This window comes from Podarcis pityusensis (assembly GCF_964106645.2).
Source record: "Podarcis pityusensis genome assembly, chromosome: 10".
Lineage (NCBI taxonomy): Eukaryota > Metazoa > Chordata > Lepidosauria > Squamata > Lacertidae > Podarcis > Podarcis pityusensis.
In genome coordinates, this window is record NC_138035.1 from 62,010,003 (window position 1) to 62,028,576 (window position 18,574).

The window sequence follows — 18,574 nt, forward strand, 5'->3', positions numbered from 1 at the left end:
TGATCTGTCTTTCCTCTCTGCACACAACGGAGAGTCCCTGAGGTTTAGCAGGTAGGAAGATCTCCACTCTTAACCCTTTGCTTAACCTTTTTTGTTTTCCATGCTGGGTGCAGCAGACAGACGCAGCGACCCTTCTTACCTTAGGTAGGTCAAAAGTAAATCTTAAATCAAACCAGGGATCTGCATTGATCCTTTGCCGTTCCTGCTGCAGTTGGTCGAAGTTGCGGGGGAGTGGGGCAGAAACTGCACTCTGCACATGTTCAGAGGCACTCCTTCCTTTTGCTGACCGTCGGGCATTAAGGGTTCCTTGCTTGAGCTTCAAGCCGTCAACAAGGATCTGCTCAGTGGTGCCCCAAGAGACGCATGAAATGTTTTGCATTTCATTTTTTGGGAGGGGAGCTGCAGGGCCGTCTTATGCATATCCGGCGCCGTGGTGCAAAGATCCCTCCGGCGCCCCCCCACCCCTTTCCCAGAGTTTTCGACCGTTTTTTAAGGGAGCTGACGCCACGCTTACACATTATCTCTGCTTGGGGGGGGGGGGACAGGGAACAAAAACAAACTTTTTTAGTTGCTTGTTTGTTAACAATGGACTTATATATATGACATTACCACACTGTTTTTGGCAGATTTAAGACAAATTATCTTATTATGTAACACCTTGTTTTTAACAATGTTGCTTTCTTTCTAATTTCAGAATGCCTGCTTTATTCATGTAAAATAGTTTGATACAGTACATTGTGTGGTATACTTTTTCCTCAAATTAAGAGATTTTGCTTACTATTGGTCAGATAACGTTGTTAACATGAGTAGAATTCACAACAACAAAAATGCTTGCCCCTAGCACATTTCACAGCTTCAGCTGCCACAGACTGTCACTGAAAACAATGCATTGGTCAGTCTGAACCATGTCAAATAAACTATGGAAGTAGCATATCCACAACACAAACTGTGCTAGTACAGTGGTACCTCAGGTTACATACGCTTCAGGTTACATACGCTTCAGGTTACATACGCTTCAGGTTACAGACTCCGCTAACCCAGAAATAGTGCTTCAGGTTAAGAACTTTGCTTCAGGATGAGAACAGAAATCATGCTCCGGCGGCGCGGCGGCAGCGGGAGGCCCCATTAGCTAAAGTGGTGCTTCAGGTTAAGAACAGTTTCAGGTTAAGAACAGACCTCCGGAACGAATTAAGTACTTAACCTGAGGTACCACTGTATTTTCTTTTCAAGTCTTAATTCCATAATGGTTACAATATGAGGGAGCTACTACTCCCAGCCTGTGAAAAGTAGTGGAACTTGGCTATCAGACATTTTGAAAATGTGTTAGTTTACAGTACATTCTTGCAGCCCAATGCCAGGTTCTAGGCATTGCAGTGGGTTGGACTAGATGACCCTTCCAACTTTACAATTTAAGATTTAATAAAAGAATTCTTTCTCAATTCAGCACCAGGGCTAGGGGTGCCCAAACCGTTTTCAAAAAGGGCCAGATTTGATGAAGTGAACACTCTAACCCAGGGGTTTTCAACCTTTCGGAGTCCGTGGCTCCCTTGGCCAACAACATTATTTCTGCAGCTCCCCTGTGTGGAAACACACTCAGAGCCTCAGGAGCCCAGTTACATCACCCCTTGCCTGCAGAGGCGGCAGACCGTCACCCCTTTTTGAACACCCTCCCCAGTGCTGGATTTATGCATAAGCTAAACAAGCTATAGCTTAGGGCCCCACTCTCTTGGGGGACCCAAAAAAAATTTAAAGGAGGAAAACACTGGATGTACATTTCCAAAATATAAGATAAAAAACATTTTGTTATGTGCAAATGGCTTTAGATACCTATTAGGTCCATAAATTACCATATAGCATATATTCAACACAAAAAACAGCGTCAATTTGTTGTTGACATATAATGCACCTTCAGTAGCTTAGGGCCTCATCAAACCTAAATCCGGCCCTGACTCTCCCTTGTGGAGTGTTCCCACAGCCTCTTCTCCCCTCTTCTTGAGAGTCCTCCGGGCAGCAGCCCCTGGTCTCTGAGCTGCCCCAAAGAGGGGCTTGGGAAGAGGATGCCCCCAGCCTTAGTAGCCCACTGGAGACCGAACAAAGGTGAGCATAGGGCCAGCACCTTCCTCACCTTGTGAGGCAGCAGTGGGCATTGCTGGTCCTGCATGGTGTGCCCTTCAGCGCTGGGCACTCAGCTCCCAGGCAGGCCTTTCACACAGCGAGCACAAGAAAGGCCAGCACGGCGCCTGCCTGCCCAGCTTCCCACTTTTCTGTCCATTCCCAACAGCAAGGTCTGGCAGACTGCCTAGCTGGGCTCCCTCGCCCGCTTACTTGCTTCCTCCGAGGCCACCTCTGCTCCTGGCATGCAGAGGGTCGCAAGGCCAGCTAGCTAGCCCCAGCTGGGTCGTCTCCTTCCAGCCATCCCGCTGCAAAGACCCATCGGCCTCTGCTCCGACGTAAATCAGCTACCCAGGCTTCAAAGCTAGGGCACACTATATCAGCCAAGCAAACTGCGCACACAGAATAGGCGTGAGGCTTGCGGAAGCGTACTACAACTACGGATTTATTAATCATAAATCAGGACAAAGAAACATGTCATCTCTCTCTTTGTCTTCTCAGGGAGACAGAGAAAAGCAAAAGCTATACACACAATGAAAGTTCCCAGCAAGCTGTGCTGGTATGTAAACAGACATGTGACATGCAACAGTTCCATGTCTGCAACTAAAGGTGGAATGGAATTTTCCAACATCCAGCACCCCCTGGCCAGCCCCAGAGGCACCATTCGCCTGTGGAGCTTGTAGCCAGGGCTGCTACAACAAACAGCCACATATCGTATTTTTCGCCCTATAGGACGCACTTTTCCCCCTCCAAAAATGAAGGGGAAATGTTTGTGCATCCCTTGGGGCGAGTGCAGGCTTCAGGCAGCTATCCGCAAGCCTTGGGAGCCCGCAAGAGTTCCCGCCGGTCTCCCAAGGCTTGAGGAGAGCTGCCTGCATCCTGAAGCCCGGGGCGCGCTGAGTAGCGCGCCCCGGGCTTCGGGCAGATATCCGCAAGCCTGGGGAGACCGGCCCGACTTCCCGCTGGGCTCCCTAGGCTTGCGGATAGCAGCCTGTTCTGGGGCCCTACGCTGGGGGGGGGGAATAATTTTTTTTTCTTTATTTCCCTCCCCCCCAAAAAACTAGATGCACCCTATGGGGTGAAAAATACGGTATGCCTTTGGGAGGCAGAAATGCAAGAGGGCACCAGAGGAGGGAGGGAAGGGAAGAAAGAGGGACAAGGCCAGTGTTGCCCGCGGCACCCCTAACCATCATTCAAGGCACCCCAGGATGTCACGGCACACTGGTTGAAAACCACTGCTCTGACCATTGGACCAAATGCATGTTAGTACATATTCACGTAGGGGCCATATCTGCTATGTGAAGATGCCTCTGAAATTCTCCTGGCTCTTAAGTGTGCTTAGAAGTCATCTAGAAAGTGCGCTAAACACAACACTGCAGGATGTCATCGTGGATTCGGTCACTTCCGTTTTGGGAACACTTGTGTTCATGTTTCTGTGCCTAAAACGTGTACGAATGTTCTGTGTTTGATTTGTTTCAGTTAGAGGCATGGCTTCTGGAACAGCATTGGTTTATGATGATGAAATGACCAGCCATAAGCTCCTTTGGGATGAGTAAGTTCTATGCCCTTTTAAAATGTGTTTTTTGGGGGGGGGCGCTATTGAGTTGTTTTTATTTTTATTATGTATTTTGTGTTTTTATATCTTGATTTTATTCCGTGAACTGCCCTGAGACCCCTGGGCGGTATATAAATTTACTACTACTACTACTACTACTAAGAATAAGTTAAATCTTAGTTTTTTAAAAACAACTACAAATGTGGCTTGAGAACATGTGCAATCCTGTTTTCTGCTAAACAACCCACAACTGCAGATCAACAAGTGTACGCTATTTCACACAAACACTTGTATGAGTGTACTGACAACTTGTACCTGTGTTCAGTGCAACATGTGAACAAGGCTATTCTGAAGTTCTCCTTTTTGTTGTTGTTCTAGCCTATGGATGATTTAAAAACATTTTTTAAAAGTTAATAATCATTCTTCAGGACTTCAGATTCAGGGGTTAAAGTTGTGGTTTAAAGAGAAAAAAAATGTCCACTTTTAATTTCTCCTGCCTCCAAAAATTGTTTTCTCTCAATAGTAATATGGATGCTTCCTTGGTGATTTTACTGCAAAAATAAAACGTTTGCTTGTTTTTCAGCCCAGTCTGTGACATTGAAGTCCCCGAGCGGCTTTCTTCCTGCTATGAGCGCCTTAAATGCTATAACCTGGTTGAAAGATGCGTCTCTGTACCTGTCAGAGAAGGAACTGAGGAAGAGGTCATGTTGGTTCACAGGTCCGACGTCTGTCATGATGCGTTTCCATCACTATGTTCGAGAAATAGAAAAGGCATTTGCCCCTTGATATTTTCCTCAAACTTTCCTCACACAATTTGTTCTTATAATGAAATAGCCTAACCCTAAGACCTGTATGTAAAATGGGAAATGAAATCCCGGCCTTTTGCAAAAAGTCGATGAGGCCTAGGTTGAAAGACAGGAAATACTTCATACTGTTCAGGTTGATAGGAAAGGTATTGGAAGCAGCTGAAGCTCAATACAAGTTAGTCTAAATCTGAACTTGAAATTCTTTAATTGGAGATGTAATACTCCTTTTCCCCTTAACCATGGTTAAGAGGGCAAGCTGTGACCCTACTTGCTTCATGTCTTCCTTTCCGCTCACGGCTCCCCCCACTTTTTTCGACCTAATCATGGTGAAGCATTGTGTCTCTGCTGACTAACTATACTTAGTCAAAAATGAGAGTTTGAAAACTCATTTCTAACCGTGGTGGCAAAGGCTACTTAAAGGATTAGCCCTAGCATTAGTGTAGGCATAACAACGCACCATGGTTAGCTCAAAAAAGGGAAAGGAGGGGTGAGGAGAAAGTGGGGTGAGTATTTATTTATGTATAAAAGGTAAAGGGACCCCTGACCATTAGGTCCAGTCGTGACCGACCCTGGGGTTGCGGCGCTCATCTTGTTTTATTGGCCGAGGGAGCCGGCGTACAGCCTCCGGGTCATGTGGCCAGCATGACTAAGCTGCTTCTGGCGAACCAGAGCAGCGCACAGAAACGCCGTTTACCTTCCCGCTGGATAACCTATTTATCTACTTGACCTGCTTTCGAACTGCTAGGTTGGCAGGAGCAGGGACCGAGCAACAGGAGCTCACCCCGTTGCGGGGATTTGAACCGCCAACCTTCTGATCAGCAAGTCCTAGGCTCTGTGGTTTAACCCACAGCACCACCTGCGTCCCATATTTATGTATATATGTATTAAATTTATATATCCTGCACTTCCGGCCAAGCAATTCCAAACCTGAATACAAGTTTGTGGCCTGTTCCAATCTCTTAGGCCCCATTTGCCTAAAAGAAAAGGTAGAATTGTTTGTCCTTCCAGGTTAGGCATGGAAAACCTGTGGCCCTCCAGCTGTTGCTACACTCCAGTTCCCATTAGTGCCAGCCAGCTTGGTCAGTGGTTATGGCTGATGGGAGTTGTAGTCCAACAACGCCTGGAAGGCTGCAAGTTCGCCGCCTTAAAGATCTGAGGCATTTTTTCTTCCCCAGCTCGGATTATTTGGAAACTGTGAAGAGAACTCCGAAAATGACAGAAGAGGAGCTCCGAAAAACCTCGGCTGGTTACGATGCTGTTTTCTTTCACCCGGTATGTGCTGACACAATAATGATCACTTTCTATATAGAACAGGGTTTCCCAAACTTGGATCTTCATATATATATATATATATATATATATATATATATATATATATATATAATTTTATTAGTTTTTTAACATATCATTTTCAACAGTAATTAAACATACTTTTACATCTTATTCAAATTTTTGACTTCCATCAATCCTGTCTGAAAATTTTCCAATCTAATCTCTCAGTATGCATTTCTTATCTTCCCTATTACATTTTAAACTCATAACCAATATCTCTTATCTTTTTCTACTTTGTAACACTTTGTATATTTCTCCTTACAAAACTTCTTGTAGTCCTACTAGCGTAATTTTTGATTACAGTTGCTCTTCAAATAATTCATATACTTCTTCCAATCTTCTGTAAATCTGTGGTCCCACAGGTTTCAAATCCTTCCTGTCATTTTGTCCAATTCTGCATAGTCCATTAATTTCGTCTGCCATTTTTCCTTCATTCTTCTTGTTATCATTTCTGGGCTAACAATACTCTTGCCACAGTTGTTGCATATAAAAACAATTTAACATCTTGCCTATTAATGGGAGTTGTAGTCCAAAAACAGCTGGAGACCCAAGTTTGGGAAACTCTGATATAGAACATTTCACATGGGTAAATCTCCGTGTGCGTCACTCTGCTGGGCCTCATGTCAAGAGAGAGAGAAGGGAGGGAACATACTAGGCTTACTTTGACATGCTGAAATATGCTCCAAAATGCTCCTTCTCAGAGGTTGTGGTGAAAGACTTGAATTGCAACATCTGCTGTTCTTCAGACCACGTATCGCTGTGCCAAATTGGCTGTGGGAGGAACTCTGGACATGGTGGATGCTGTGATGTCAGGGAAAACACGGAATGGGATGGCTCTGATAAGGTAACAATGTGATAATTCTTCTTATTGGAAACCCCGTGTGTTTTCCAGTCCCATTTGCCAATGGGACCAGTAACCTAGAGCAGGGATGGGGAGCTTTTCCCCATTGTGGGCTGTGCTTCCTCAGAAGCTTAACTGTTGATACGGCATGTTGGTGGCGGGCCAAGGCAGGAAGAAGTGGTAGGTGGGTCCACAGTCAAAAAGGAGCAGGGCACCCTCTTTTTCTCCTCCTTCCTGCCACCCACTTTCTCCCCAGGTTTTCTTCTTCCTCATCATCAGCATGAAATTAGGCCTAGAGGGCTGGTCCCTTGGTAGAGGTCTTCAAGCAAGGGCTGGACAGTCATCCACTGAGGATGTTCTAGCCCTAGATTAATAATAATAATAATAATAATAATAATAATAATAATATATTATTATTATTATTATTATTATTATTATTATTATTATTTATACCTGGTCCATCTGGCTGGGTTTCCCCAGCCACTCTGGGCGGTTTCTAATCAAATATTAAAAATACAATACAGCATTAAACATTAAAAAACTTCCCTAAACAGGACTGACTTCAGGTGTCTTCTAAAAGTCAGATAGTTGTTTATTTCCTTGACATCTGATGGGAGGGTGTTCCACAAGGTGAGCACCACTACTGAGAAGTCCCTCTGTCTGGTTCCCTGTAACCTCACTTCTCTTAGGGAGGGAATCACCAGAAGGCCCTCGGAGCTGGACCTCAGTGTCTGGGCTGAACGATAGGGGTGCAGACGCTCCTTCAGGTATACTGGGCCAAGGCCTTTTAGGGCTTTAGAGGTCAGCACCAACACTTTGAATTCTGCTTGGAAATAGACTGAGAGCCAATGTAGGTCTTTCAGGACCGGTGTTATGTGGTCTCAGTGGCCACTCCCAGTCGGCAGTCTAGCTGCTGCATTCTGGATTAGTTGCAGTTTCTGGGTCACCTTCAAAGGTAGCCCCACATCGAGCGCATTGCAGTAGTCCAAGCGAGAGTTAACCAGAGCATGCACCACTCTGGCGATACAGTCCGCAGGCAGGTAGGGTCTCAGCCTGCGTACCAGATGGAGCTGGTAAACAGCTGCCCTGGACACAGAATTAACCTGTGCCTCCATGGACAGCTGTGAGTCCAAAATGACTCCCAGGCTGCGCACCTGGTCCTTCAGGGGCACAGTTACCCCATTCAGAACCAGGGAGTCCTCCACACCTGCCCTTTCCCTGTCCCCCCAAAACAGTACTTCTATCTTGTCAGGATTCAACCTCAATGGCCATCCACTGAGGGTGTTCTAGCTCTGGATTTCCTACGTTGACCAGAGGATTAGGTGACCTATGGGCCCCACTTCCAAATCTAGGTTCCTGTGGTTCTATTAATTAATGCTTAATTTACTGCTTTGCTTGCTTGCAGGCCTCCAGGCCACCACAGCCAGAGAAATGCAGCCAATGGGTTTTGTATATTCAACAATGTTGCTATAGCAGCAAAATATGCCCAAAGGAAATATGGTCTCCGGAGGTTAAGTATATATTGGTCTCTACATTTATTAGTTTCTGGCCTAGAGTTTTCTAGCTTCTCTAGTGAATATTGTCATTGTTGGTTCATGCAGAGTTCTGATTGTTGACTGGGACGTGCATCACGGACAAGGAATTCAATATATATTTAATGAAGATCCAAGGTTTGTTGTTTACTTGTTTTTACAGATTTGGAGCAACATTGTATATGCCTTTCAAAATGCTTGCAATTAGTCTGGAAGTGGGTATCAAGCATATTTAATAGAACATATCAGTTCCTGACATATTTTGGCACTTTTTGATCTCCTTAAAAAAGGTAAAGGTACCCCTGCCCGTACGGGCCAGTCTTGACAGACTCTAGGGTTGTGCGCTCATCTCACTCTAGAGGCTGGGAGCCAGTGCTGTCCGCAGACACTTCCTAGTCACGTGGCCAGCGTGACAAGCTGCATCTGGCGAGCCAGCGCAGCACACGGAACGCCGTTTTGATCTCCTTAAGATGCATAAATCATTAAAACTGATCATTGTAAAATCTACACACACACACACACACACACACACAAACACACACTTAGAATGAAGTTCAGTTGTAACATAACTGTTTTATCATTATGTGTCTTGCATCATGTTCTATATTTTTTATTATTCATGCTCATCTTCATTCTTCCAGTTTATCCTGTAATTCTTCTGGGGATAGCTCCATTGAGAGTATAAAAAAACCAACAACAGGCCTTTTCCAGGTTTGCCTGTGTTTAGGACAATGGCTTCAAAACCCAATTTATCTGTTAGCTTTCTGGGTGAACTTGGAAATCCAAAGTTGAGAGAGGGTGGTTTGGCTGTTTGCTGTAATAATAATGGTTTGGCTTCCCATGTCATCTGAATCCAGATTTGTGGTTTAGGTATCCTGGACAAACCATGAACTGTATAAAGGTAAAGGGACCCCTGACCATTAGGTCCAATCGTGACCGACTCGGGAATTGCGACGCTCATCTCGCTTTATTGGCCGAGGGAGCCGGTGTACAGCTTCTGGGTCATATGGCCAGCATGACTAAGTCGCTTCTGGCAAACCAGAGCAGCGCACGGAAAGGCCGTTTACTTTCCTGCTGGAGCGGTACCTATTTATCTACTTGCACTTTGACGTGCTTTCGAACTGCTAGGTTGGCAGGAGCAGGGACCGAGCAACAGGAGCTCACCCCGTTGCGGGGATTCGAACCGCCAACCTTCTGATCGGCAAGCCCTAGACTCTGTGGTTTAACCCACAGCGCCACCCACGTCCCTTATGAACTGTATACCACAGGACAAATGCTGGTTACAGCTCATTTCTAGTCAGGAGAGAGAGCTAAGCGATGAACCCAGGTTTGGATGACATGTCAGGCAGCAGAATGACTAGAATAGGGGCAAAATGCTCACTATCTCCTTTCCTGTAAATCACATATTCCTGCCAAGCCATGCTTTGGCTTAGTGGACATGTGGACCAGGCCAATGTGTAATGTTGTCATGTTTCACGTTCACTCTTGAGGTACAAATTTGGTGTTTGCACATGCTGAAAAAACCTTCAGGTGAGCATTAATGGCATAATTAACCTTGTTTTGTTCTTGCTTCCAGTGTCCTCTATTTTTCCTGGCATCGGTATGAACACCAGCAGTGTTGGCCTACACTTAGAGAGTCTGATTATGATTCAGTTGGTCAGGGGAAAGGAAAAGGATTCAATATAAATGTGCCTTGGAATAAGGTAAATCACAAGATAGCTTAAGAATGCAACTGTGATAAGCTCTTGAAGTCATGTACCTGGTACAATTTCTGTTTAAAAATGTTTTTCAATTGTTACCTTGATTATTTATGTTTTTTAAAAATGTTTTAGACTGCAATAGTAAGGTATCAAGAGAAGTGTGAAATGGGTAGAACCCAGTTTGTTAAAAATTAGTTGAAGCTGAAGGTTGTGGAATTGGTGATAAGAGTTTGTAATGATTATATGAATAACCGATTAGAAAAGGGGATTTATAAACTGATATGTAACATAGCAAAGTTCATACAGATAACTGCATCTGCATGATACTGTTTCACAGATAATCTTTCTGTGTTGCGTGTGTTCTGATAACTTTTTAACAAACAAATAAGGAGAAGATTCATTTCCCATGTACACATCCCTTGGTTAGCGGTAATCTCTAATTAGCAGAGAAAAGCATTTCCCAGGTATGCTAATTGATTTTGTACTGACATGGCTTCCGTCGTAATGGTAACAAACACAGCCAAACCCTGTAACTGAATTTCACATCTGTATTCTATTTACATGTTGTCAGTTGTGACTCAATCCGGCATTAAACAGGCGCGTAAGATTCTTCCCACTCAGCGTACAATTTTAGGAATTGATCCTTCTGATAATGGCAGGAGCCACAGCTCTGCCTCATTCTTTGATGCCTTGGATCAGTTTCCTGAGATCTTAATGAAATCTTAGACTGCCTTGACAGCTTTAAAAGCGATTTGTTCATTCTGTTTTAATCCATTGCCTTTGCAGATTGGAATGGGCAATGCAGATTATGTAGCCGCATTTCTTCACGTGTTGCTTCCATTGGCTTTTGAGGTAACTTTCCTCCCCCATTCTGAATGTTGTAAATCTCGTTTGCATGAATTAGAAATTGTATCTAAAAGCCATTTCAACATATTCCTTGGTAGTGGCATCTTGAGAAATGATCTTCTGCTATAGGGAAATAGTGATTGCCGTATTTTTCCGTCTATAAGACTCCCCCGTGTATAAGACGCCCCCTATTTTTGGAGACCCAGATTTAAGAAAATGGGGGGAGATGTATCCGTGTATGAGATGCCCCCTAATTTTTGACATTATTTTTTAGGGAAAAAACCCCATGTCTTATACATGGAAAAATACTGTATTTTGTTGCTTCTAGAAAAATGGTCCGCAGGGGTGAAGGCAGTTATCAGATAGAACTGCATTGACTAGGGAGTGATTAAAGAAATATACAGCTATTTTTAGCAAGCACAGAGGAAAGTAAATAGAAGCCTTGAGATGGTGACGGTTTTAGAGGAGCTTAGAGCAAGGGTTGCCAGCAAGGGTTGCCAACCTGGTACCCGTGGGCACCGTGATGCCCGCGAAGGCTTTCACCAGTGCCCCTGGACAGATGCCCTGGACTCTGAGCTTTCATTTTTAAAAAAAGTCCCCAGCCCTCCTAGAAAAAAAATTATGAGGTAAAACGTGCAGGTATCTTCTAAGCGATTTCTGTGAAATGAGGGTGGTTGTGTGGTGGCCATCTTGTATTTTCACCCTGGTACTGAGGAATGCTCCCTGTTTGATAACAACAGCACCTCTGTGTATGTGGAGATCACGCAGTATTGATTTTACACAATCAGGACCGACATGACATATCTGATTTCCAATTGGTAAGCGTAAGGGAGGGTCGGCCTCTCTCATTTTGGGCTATGCCACACTCCACGTGGCAGCCATTTTGTTTTATGCTGTACCCTACCCCAGCAGCTGGCACCCCACAACACACTCTCAAAATGCCAAATGTGCCTACTGGCCTGAAAAGGTTGGCGACCCGTCTTAGAGTACAATGAGTGTTCTGTTAGTGGAGATGCCATTTGTATGTGGTAGAGTAAATGCTTTGCATGCTTAAAGGTCTAGATTCAGTCCCTAGGGTCTCCAGATGCTACAAGTCCAAGCGGAGCAACCTTCTTCAACCTGGTAAAGGTAAAGGGACCCCTGACCATTAGGTCCAGTGGTGGCCGATTCTGGGGTTGTGGCGCACATCTCGCTTTATTGGCCAAGGGAGCCGGCGTACAACTTCCAGGTCATGTGGCCAGCATGACTAAGGGAAATAGTGATTGCCGTATTTTTCCATCTGTAAAATGCCCCCATGTATAAGACACCCCCTATTTTTGGAGACTCAGATTTAATAATATGAGGGAGTGTATCCGTGTATACACGGATGGCAAACCAGAGCAGCACACGGAAATGCCATTTACCTTCCCGCCGGAGCGGTACCTATTTATCTACTTGCACTTTGACGTGCTTTTGAACTGCTAGGTTGGCAGGAGCAGGGACCGAGCGACAGGAGCTCACCCCGTTGTGGGGATTCAAACCACCGACCTTCTGATCGGCAAGTCCTAGGCTCTGTGCTTTAACCCACAGCACCACCCGCGTCCCTACTCTTCAACCTGGTACCACTCTCCAAATGTTCCTGGGCTACAGCTCTCTTCATCTCTGACCTTTGGCTATGCTAGCTACAGAAAATGGGAGTTTTAGTTCAAAAAGTCTGGAGGGCACCAGGTTGGGGAAGAGCGGGTGAGATGGACGACCGTCTAACTTGGTGTAAGGCAGGTTTATGTGTACCGTTTATAGAGAATGAGAAAGCAGTATTTGCAGTCCATTTAAGTAGACCATCAATACCCACATGCCAATGTATCTGTTTGAATTGATGAATTACTGGCAGATTTCTATAGCTTCATTCAGAGTGCACTATAATGTATTCACAGTTTTGTTTTGTTTTGTTTTAAAAAATCTTAGTTTGATCCAGAACTTGTTTTGGTCTCTGCTGGTTACGATTCCGGAATTGGTGACCCAGAGGTAGGTAATCTACATATATATTTGCCACCTCCCTGACTTTAGAGTTAAAATTTCTTTTCATATAAGAGCGAGAACAGGCAAATTTCCCAGAAGTGGTTTTCTGGTTTCATGAGCTGCTTGTATCTTTCTTTCTCATTTTCTAGGGTCAGATGAGCGCTACGCCGGAATGTTTTGCCCATCTCACTCATCTCCTAATGCAGTTGGCGAAAGGAAAATTGTGTGTGGTTCTGGAGGTAAACTTTAAATGCTGCAAGCTTTTTTTGTGATTTGTTTAAAATACTTACTTGCCACTCTGTACCAGGAACAAACAAACCATAGCCAAAGTGTTGTACAAAAGTAATAAAACACATTAGAAAACAATAATAAACCAAGATACTGGAATTTATTATTAATTAATTAATTAATTAATTATACTGCCCTTCATCCAAAGATCACAGGGTGGTTCACATCATAAAAAGACAAATGAAAAGACAAAATACATAATTAAACCAAACCAAACCAATAACCCCCTCTCACAGACACATTTAAAAGATTATAGACTGTTAATCAGCCAAACACCTGACTGAAGAAAAATCATTTTGCCTGGTGCCTAAAAATGTGTAATGAAGGAGCCAGGAATATGCCCAATTAAAATTAACAGTCAAGAAACTCCTGGGTGATCAAGTTTGTTTTTTAACATACTTTGAAAAGAATGGAGTCTGTGGATACGTCCTTCTGAGGGGAGGCTGTTTCTGCATTTTGGCTGTGCCCATATTGGCCGTGAGTCCTGGAAGACCTGCTCCCTGCCTTGCTGGCTTTTCCCCACCTGGAACTCAGCTATACAGCTGCAAATGAAATGTTTCAAGTGTGTTGTAAAGTGCAATGTGAAAATGTGACACGAGATGGCGATGGCGAGCTATGGCAAATTCAGTATATATTTTCAAATGTATTTTAGGGCGGATATCATCTGAGGTCGCTGTCTGAATCAGTTTGTATGACTCTAAAAACTTTGCTTGGAGATCCATTGCCACGTTTGTCCGGAGAAATGGCGCCATGCTTAAGGTATTTGTATAGGTTTGTGCGCATGTGTCTGCATGTCTGGAATAAAAGATTGCCGCTCCCCTCAGGAGGTACTCACATGACGGGGGCAAGCGAAAAGGGCTGTGGGAATCACATGTGGGGTGGGGTGGCTGAACATGGAGTCATCCATGCTCCTTTCGCATGAGCAGTGCTTGAAAACAACTCCAGTGTAAACATTATCTCCATATGTGAGCAGAATTCAGCCAAACGGGGAGCACATTTTAAGTCCTGTTCATTTAACTGAGGAAGTTTTAATTCCCTGCTCAATCATTCCCTGTTGTAATAAGCAAGTCTTGTATCCCATCTTCATGCATGAGGTTGCTGTTTTTGGAAGACATTGGTAGTATATTTGGAAGTATGTACAGTTTATTTGGGACGCGGGTGGCGCTGTGGGTTAAACCACAGAGCCTAGGACTTGCCGATCAGAAGGTCAGCGGTTCGAATCCCCGCAACGGGGTGAGCTCCCGTTGCTCGGTCCCAGCTCCTGCCAACCTAGCAGTTCGAAAGCACGTCAAAGTGCAAGTAGATAAATAGGTACCGCTCCGGCAGGAAGGTAAACGGCGTTTCCGTGCGCTGCTCTGGTTCTCCAGAAGTGGCTTAGTCATGCTGGCCACTTGACCCGGAAGCTGTACACCAGCTCCGTCAGCCAATAAAGCAAGATGAGCGTCGCAACCCCAGAGTCAGCCCGACTGGACCTAATGGTCAGGGGTCCCTTTACCTTTACTATTTATTTAATGAAGAAGTTAAACTTAATGAGACTTTTAAAAGTGAAACCTCATTGTCAACAACGGAAAACTAGCAAACCTACAGAGGAGAGGTTGGTTGCTGAGCTCAGTGTATAGTCACTGTGTTGGAATTTGGGCTGAGCTCCATGCACCATAATAAAACACTTGCATGGCAAGGAAGGACATGCCTGTCATCCTTTAACACATGATGTAAAAATGTGTTGGTTACCAACTGACTTGCATAGTTTCTTTTTGTTTGTTTGCTAGTCCATGGTCAGGATTCCCCCAGCTCTGTACAACGGAGAGCTTTGCAATATAAACCACAGACCTTCATGTAAAGAGCAAAATTATTTGCTCCTCAGCCACACCTGCCTCTCCCCCTTTGCATTCCTCATCCTGGCACAATTCTGCTCCTACTTCCACCTATTCTTTCCCCCGTTTGCCGGTTTTTCTTGTCTTCATTCTGCAACTCTGCATGTTGGAAAGAGAGCCAACAATTTGGGTTTTATCCTTGCTATGATTTTGACATACACAGCTTATTCTGAGTGGAGCAAATGTCACATATTTTTGTTGTGAGAGCCAGTGTGGTGTAGTGGTTAAGAGCGGTAGTCTTGTAATCTGGGGAACCGGGTTCGCGTCTCCGCTCCTCAACATGCAGCTGCTGGGTGACCTTGGGCCAGTCACACTTCCTTGAAGTCTCTCAGCCCCACTCACCTCACAGAGTGTTTGTTGTGGGGGAGGAAGGGGAAGGAGGATGTTAGCCGCTTTGAGACTCCTGAAAGGGAGTGAAAGGCGGGATATCAAATCCAAACTCCTCCTCCTCTTCTTCTTCTTCTTCTTCTTCTTCTTCTTCTTCTTCCTCTTCTTGTTAGCATGGATCAAACAATTGTGCCCATAATTACACTATGGGGAAGTTTTGTTTGTGTGGTGTTCATCTCTTGCCTTTTCCTGGCCACACCTGTTTTCATGTTTCCTTTACTAGCTGGAACTCATAATCAACCTAGTTTGTAATCTTTTCCAAGGTGGTTGGATTCCATTAATGCTCCATCAAGGGAAGATGGGAGGCATACACCCACTCAGGACTCCACATTAGATATTGAATTATTATTATTATACCCTGCCCATCTGGCTGGGTTTCCCCAGCCACTTTCGGCAGCTCCCAACAGACTATTAAAAACACGATAAAACATCAAACATTAAAAACTTTCCTAAACTGGGCTGCCTTCAGATGTCTTCTAAAAGTCAGTTGTTTATTTCCTTGACATCTGATGGGAGGGTGTTCCACAGGGCAGGCGCCACTACCAAGAAGGCCCTCTACCTGATTCCCCTGTAACCTCACTTCTCAGAGTTAGGGAACCGTCAGAAGGCCCTTGGAACTGGACCTGAATGTCCAGGCAGAACGATGGGGGTGGAGACGCTCCTTCAGGTATACTGGGCTCCACTTCACTGACTGGAGCTTCTAGGCCCTTTAGTTAATGTAATAAAGCATGTCATTTTAGGGGTTGAACTTAATTTTTGCAAATTTCTTCAGGGAAGGGTCTTAAAAATATGCTTCTTGGTGTGAGGAATTCAAATCTGCTATTATTTTTGTGACTGGACAACATTTAGCTTGGTCAGTTTGAAGAAGAAGCACATACAGTCTATTGCAGGCATAGGCAAACTCGGCCCTCCAGATGTTTTGAGACTACAATTCCCATCATCCCTGAGCACTGGTCCTGTTAGGTAGGGATGATAGGAGTTGTAGTCCTAAAACATCTGGAGGGACAAGTTTGCCTATGCCTGGTCTATTGAATACTAATATAGTTGAAGGACCAGACGCTGCTATGCCAAAAATATATTTTTTAGTCCTTAGCATGCCACAAAACCTGTGATATTTTTACATTTGTTTTCTGTCCTGTGTCATTGCAACTTGCTAATGCAACATCTTTACAGATTCTTACTTTTAAACAATATAGGGACTGGGTTGATACTCATTTCTGTGTGTATTTTGTAGATAACCTTTCCTACACTCTTTTGTCTCTTCTGTAGTGCATTAGAATCAATCCACAATGTAAGAGCTGTACACAAACCATACTGGAAGTGTTTGATGCATGAAGGTAATGGCACACTTGTCTAAAATTTGTTCTAAAGTGCAGATAAATCGATAAAACAAATGCGGTGAATGTATTAAAGCAACACATATTTTCAGGTTCAGATAATCCTCCAGTTAGACCTCCCGTTCAACTAAGTTCTCTAGTCTGTCAGTTTAGGGGCAACTTTGGCTAGACCTTGATATAGCTGGATGGGGATTCTGTGTAAGTGGGGGAATATAACTGATTGAATGAACATGGATAATTTTTAGTCTGTTCCCCCCCCCCTAACTTTCCAACCCAACACTCAAATGTAATGATGGCAAGTTTACACTGGATAGTCTAATGAGGGGGGTGTTTGGCCAGTATACTTGGGTTGAAGTCATTGGAGCTAAACATGTTTAAGTTTAAGGGTAACAATTCATCTGGCTTGTAGAGCATAGCACGTGGTTCCAGGTTTTCCCTCCTGAATGGTTAAATATTATATGGTGTTTACAAAAGGTAAGGCTAGAGCAGGATTCTGAATAAAATGTATGTAACTTTTAACATTGCCTTCCTAGAAACCTGCTCTGTTGATTTCTGCTGAGCCGTTCCATCTATTTAGAGTCATACACACAGTATGATCTGTGGCAAAGGTGGCGTTTTCCAGATGTTGTTGGACTCCAATTCCCATCAGCCCCAGCGAGTGTGGCCAATGATCTGGGAGGATATGAGTTCAGCAACACCTGGAAAGTACCACCTTGGCTATCCCTCATTTGTGGGCAGAATTTCAGAACCTTGTTCATTCCTGAAGACCTCTGGAAGTCCTGGAGAAGATGGGAACGTATGCAGTGTTAACAGCACAGATCAGTAGTTCTCAGCCTGTGGGTCCCCAGATGTTGTTGGACTACAGCTCCCATCATCCCTGACCACTGGTCATGCTGGCTAGGAATGATGGGAGTTGTAGTCCAACAACATCTGGAGACCCACATGTTGAGAAACACTGGCATAGATTGTCTTCTGTTAAGAGTTAAGCTTTTCATTGTGTGTTCATGTCTTCTGTTGTTTTCAGATATAGCTCCATTGCAAGACCTCAGTACCAGGGCACAACTCCTACACCCACTAGAAGCTGGAAGACTGAATAGTGAAGAGACCATCAGAACAGACAAGTTTCTGGAGCTCCACATGAAAAATATTTCATTTCCAAGACCTCACATTAAAACAACCGTCGCTGTTGATGAAAGCAATGCACGCTTGCTTTCGCCATCTGTTCAAATTGAGAAGGGAAAGGATACGAAAGAACTCAAGGCCCTTCTTAGGTTAGCCATACTGTTGCCAGGTCAGAAATAGAGTGTGTTTATGAGAGATTGCAGCCTGTTAACGCAAATTCCAAAGCAATTTTTTTTTCTACACTTGGAATATTTCTAATCCTTTTTTTGGGCGTCACCTGCAGCTAACTTCATTATCAGTTTCTCTGATATTGGCATGCAGTGTGTCAAACCAGTTAATACTGAGTTAGGAGAACAGGAACAATGTACAATTATAGACCATGCACTAACAAAATGATTGGATTTCTCCCATTTACCCTCATGTCTCTCTGCCTTCATTTTCTGTTTTTGTAAAATGCGCCAAATGATGCTAATGCTTAGTAAAAGACGGCTCCTCATTGTAGAACAACAGCATAACCTTTGCTGGTTAATTATACACCAGGAGTCAGCAGACTTTTTCAGCGGGGGCTTGTCCGCTGTCCCTCAGACCTTGTGGGGGGCCGGACTAGATTTGGGGGGAGGGGGAAATGAACAAATTCCTATGCCCCACAAATAACCCAGAGATACATTTTAAATAAAAGGACACATTCTACTCATGTAAAAACACGCTGACCATCTGCGGACTGGATTTAGAAGGCGATTGGGCCAGATCTGGCCCCCGGGCCTTAGTTTGCCTACCCATGTTATACACCTTGATACACGTTTAAAAACTTCACAGGTTATTCAGATTGTAGAGTTATTCCATC

The 18,574-nt window shown here is 44.2% G+C and overlaps 1 protein-coding gene across 5 annotated transcripts in view; it reads left to right on the forward strand.

Moving 5' to 3' along the window:
• The window catches only part of HDAC10 (histone deacetylase 10), a 24,170-nt gene continuing 5,596 nt past the window's right edge, over nucleotides 1-18,574 (forward strand). For 2 of the 5 annotated variants that reach the window (XM_081023656.1, XM_081023660.1), the window contains exons 1-14: nucleotides 1-144; nucleotides 3,592-3,664; nucleotides 4,251-4,385; nucleotides 5,649-5,745; nucleotides 6,552-6,649; nucleotides 8,052-8,156; nucleotides 8,248-8,316; nucleotides 9,755-9,881; nucleotides 10,665-10,730; nucleotides 12,669-12,728; nucleotides 12,872-12,961; nucleotides 13,663-13,769; nucleotides 16,541-16,608; nucleotides 17,633-17,879. In XM_081023656.1, the coding sequence (XP_080879782.1) occupies nucleotides 3,600-3,664; nucleotides 4,251-4,385; nucleotides 5,649-5,745; nucleotides 6,552-6,649; nucleotides 8,052-8,156; nucleotides 8,248-8,316; nucleotides 9,755-9,881; nucleotides 10,665-10,730; nucleotides 12,669-12,728; nucleotides 12,872-12,961; nucleotides 13,663-13,769; nucleotides 16,541-16,608; nucleotides 17,633-17,879 (1,334 nt within the window). In that variant the 5' untranslated portion in view covers nucleotides 1-144; nucleotides 3,592-3,599. Of the gene's footprint in view, nucleotides 156-2,613; nucleotides 2,672-3,591; nucleotides 3,665-4,250; nucleotides 4,386-5,648; nucleotides 5,746-6,551; nucleotides 6,650-8,051; nucleotides 8,157-8,247; nucleotides 8,317-9,754; nucleotides 9,882-10,664; nucleotides 10,731-12,668; nucleotides 12,729-12,871; nucleotides 12,962-13,662; nucleotides 13,770-16,540; nucleotides 16,609-17,632; nucleotides 17,880-18,574 lie in introns of all 5 variants that reach the window. The other 3 variants (XM_081023658.1, XM_081023657.1, XM_081023659.1) reach the window with 3 other exon arrangements.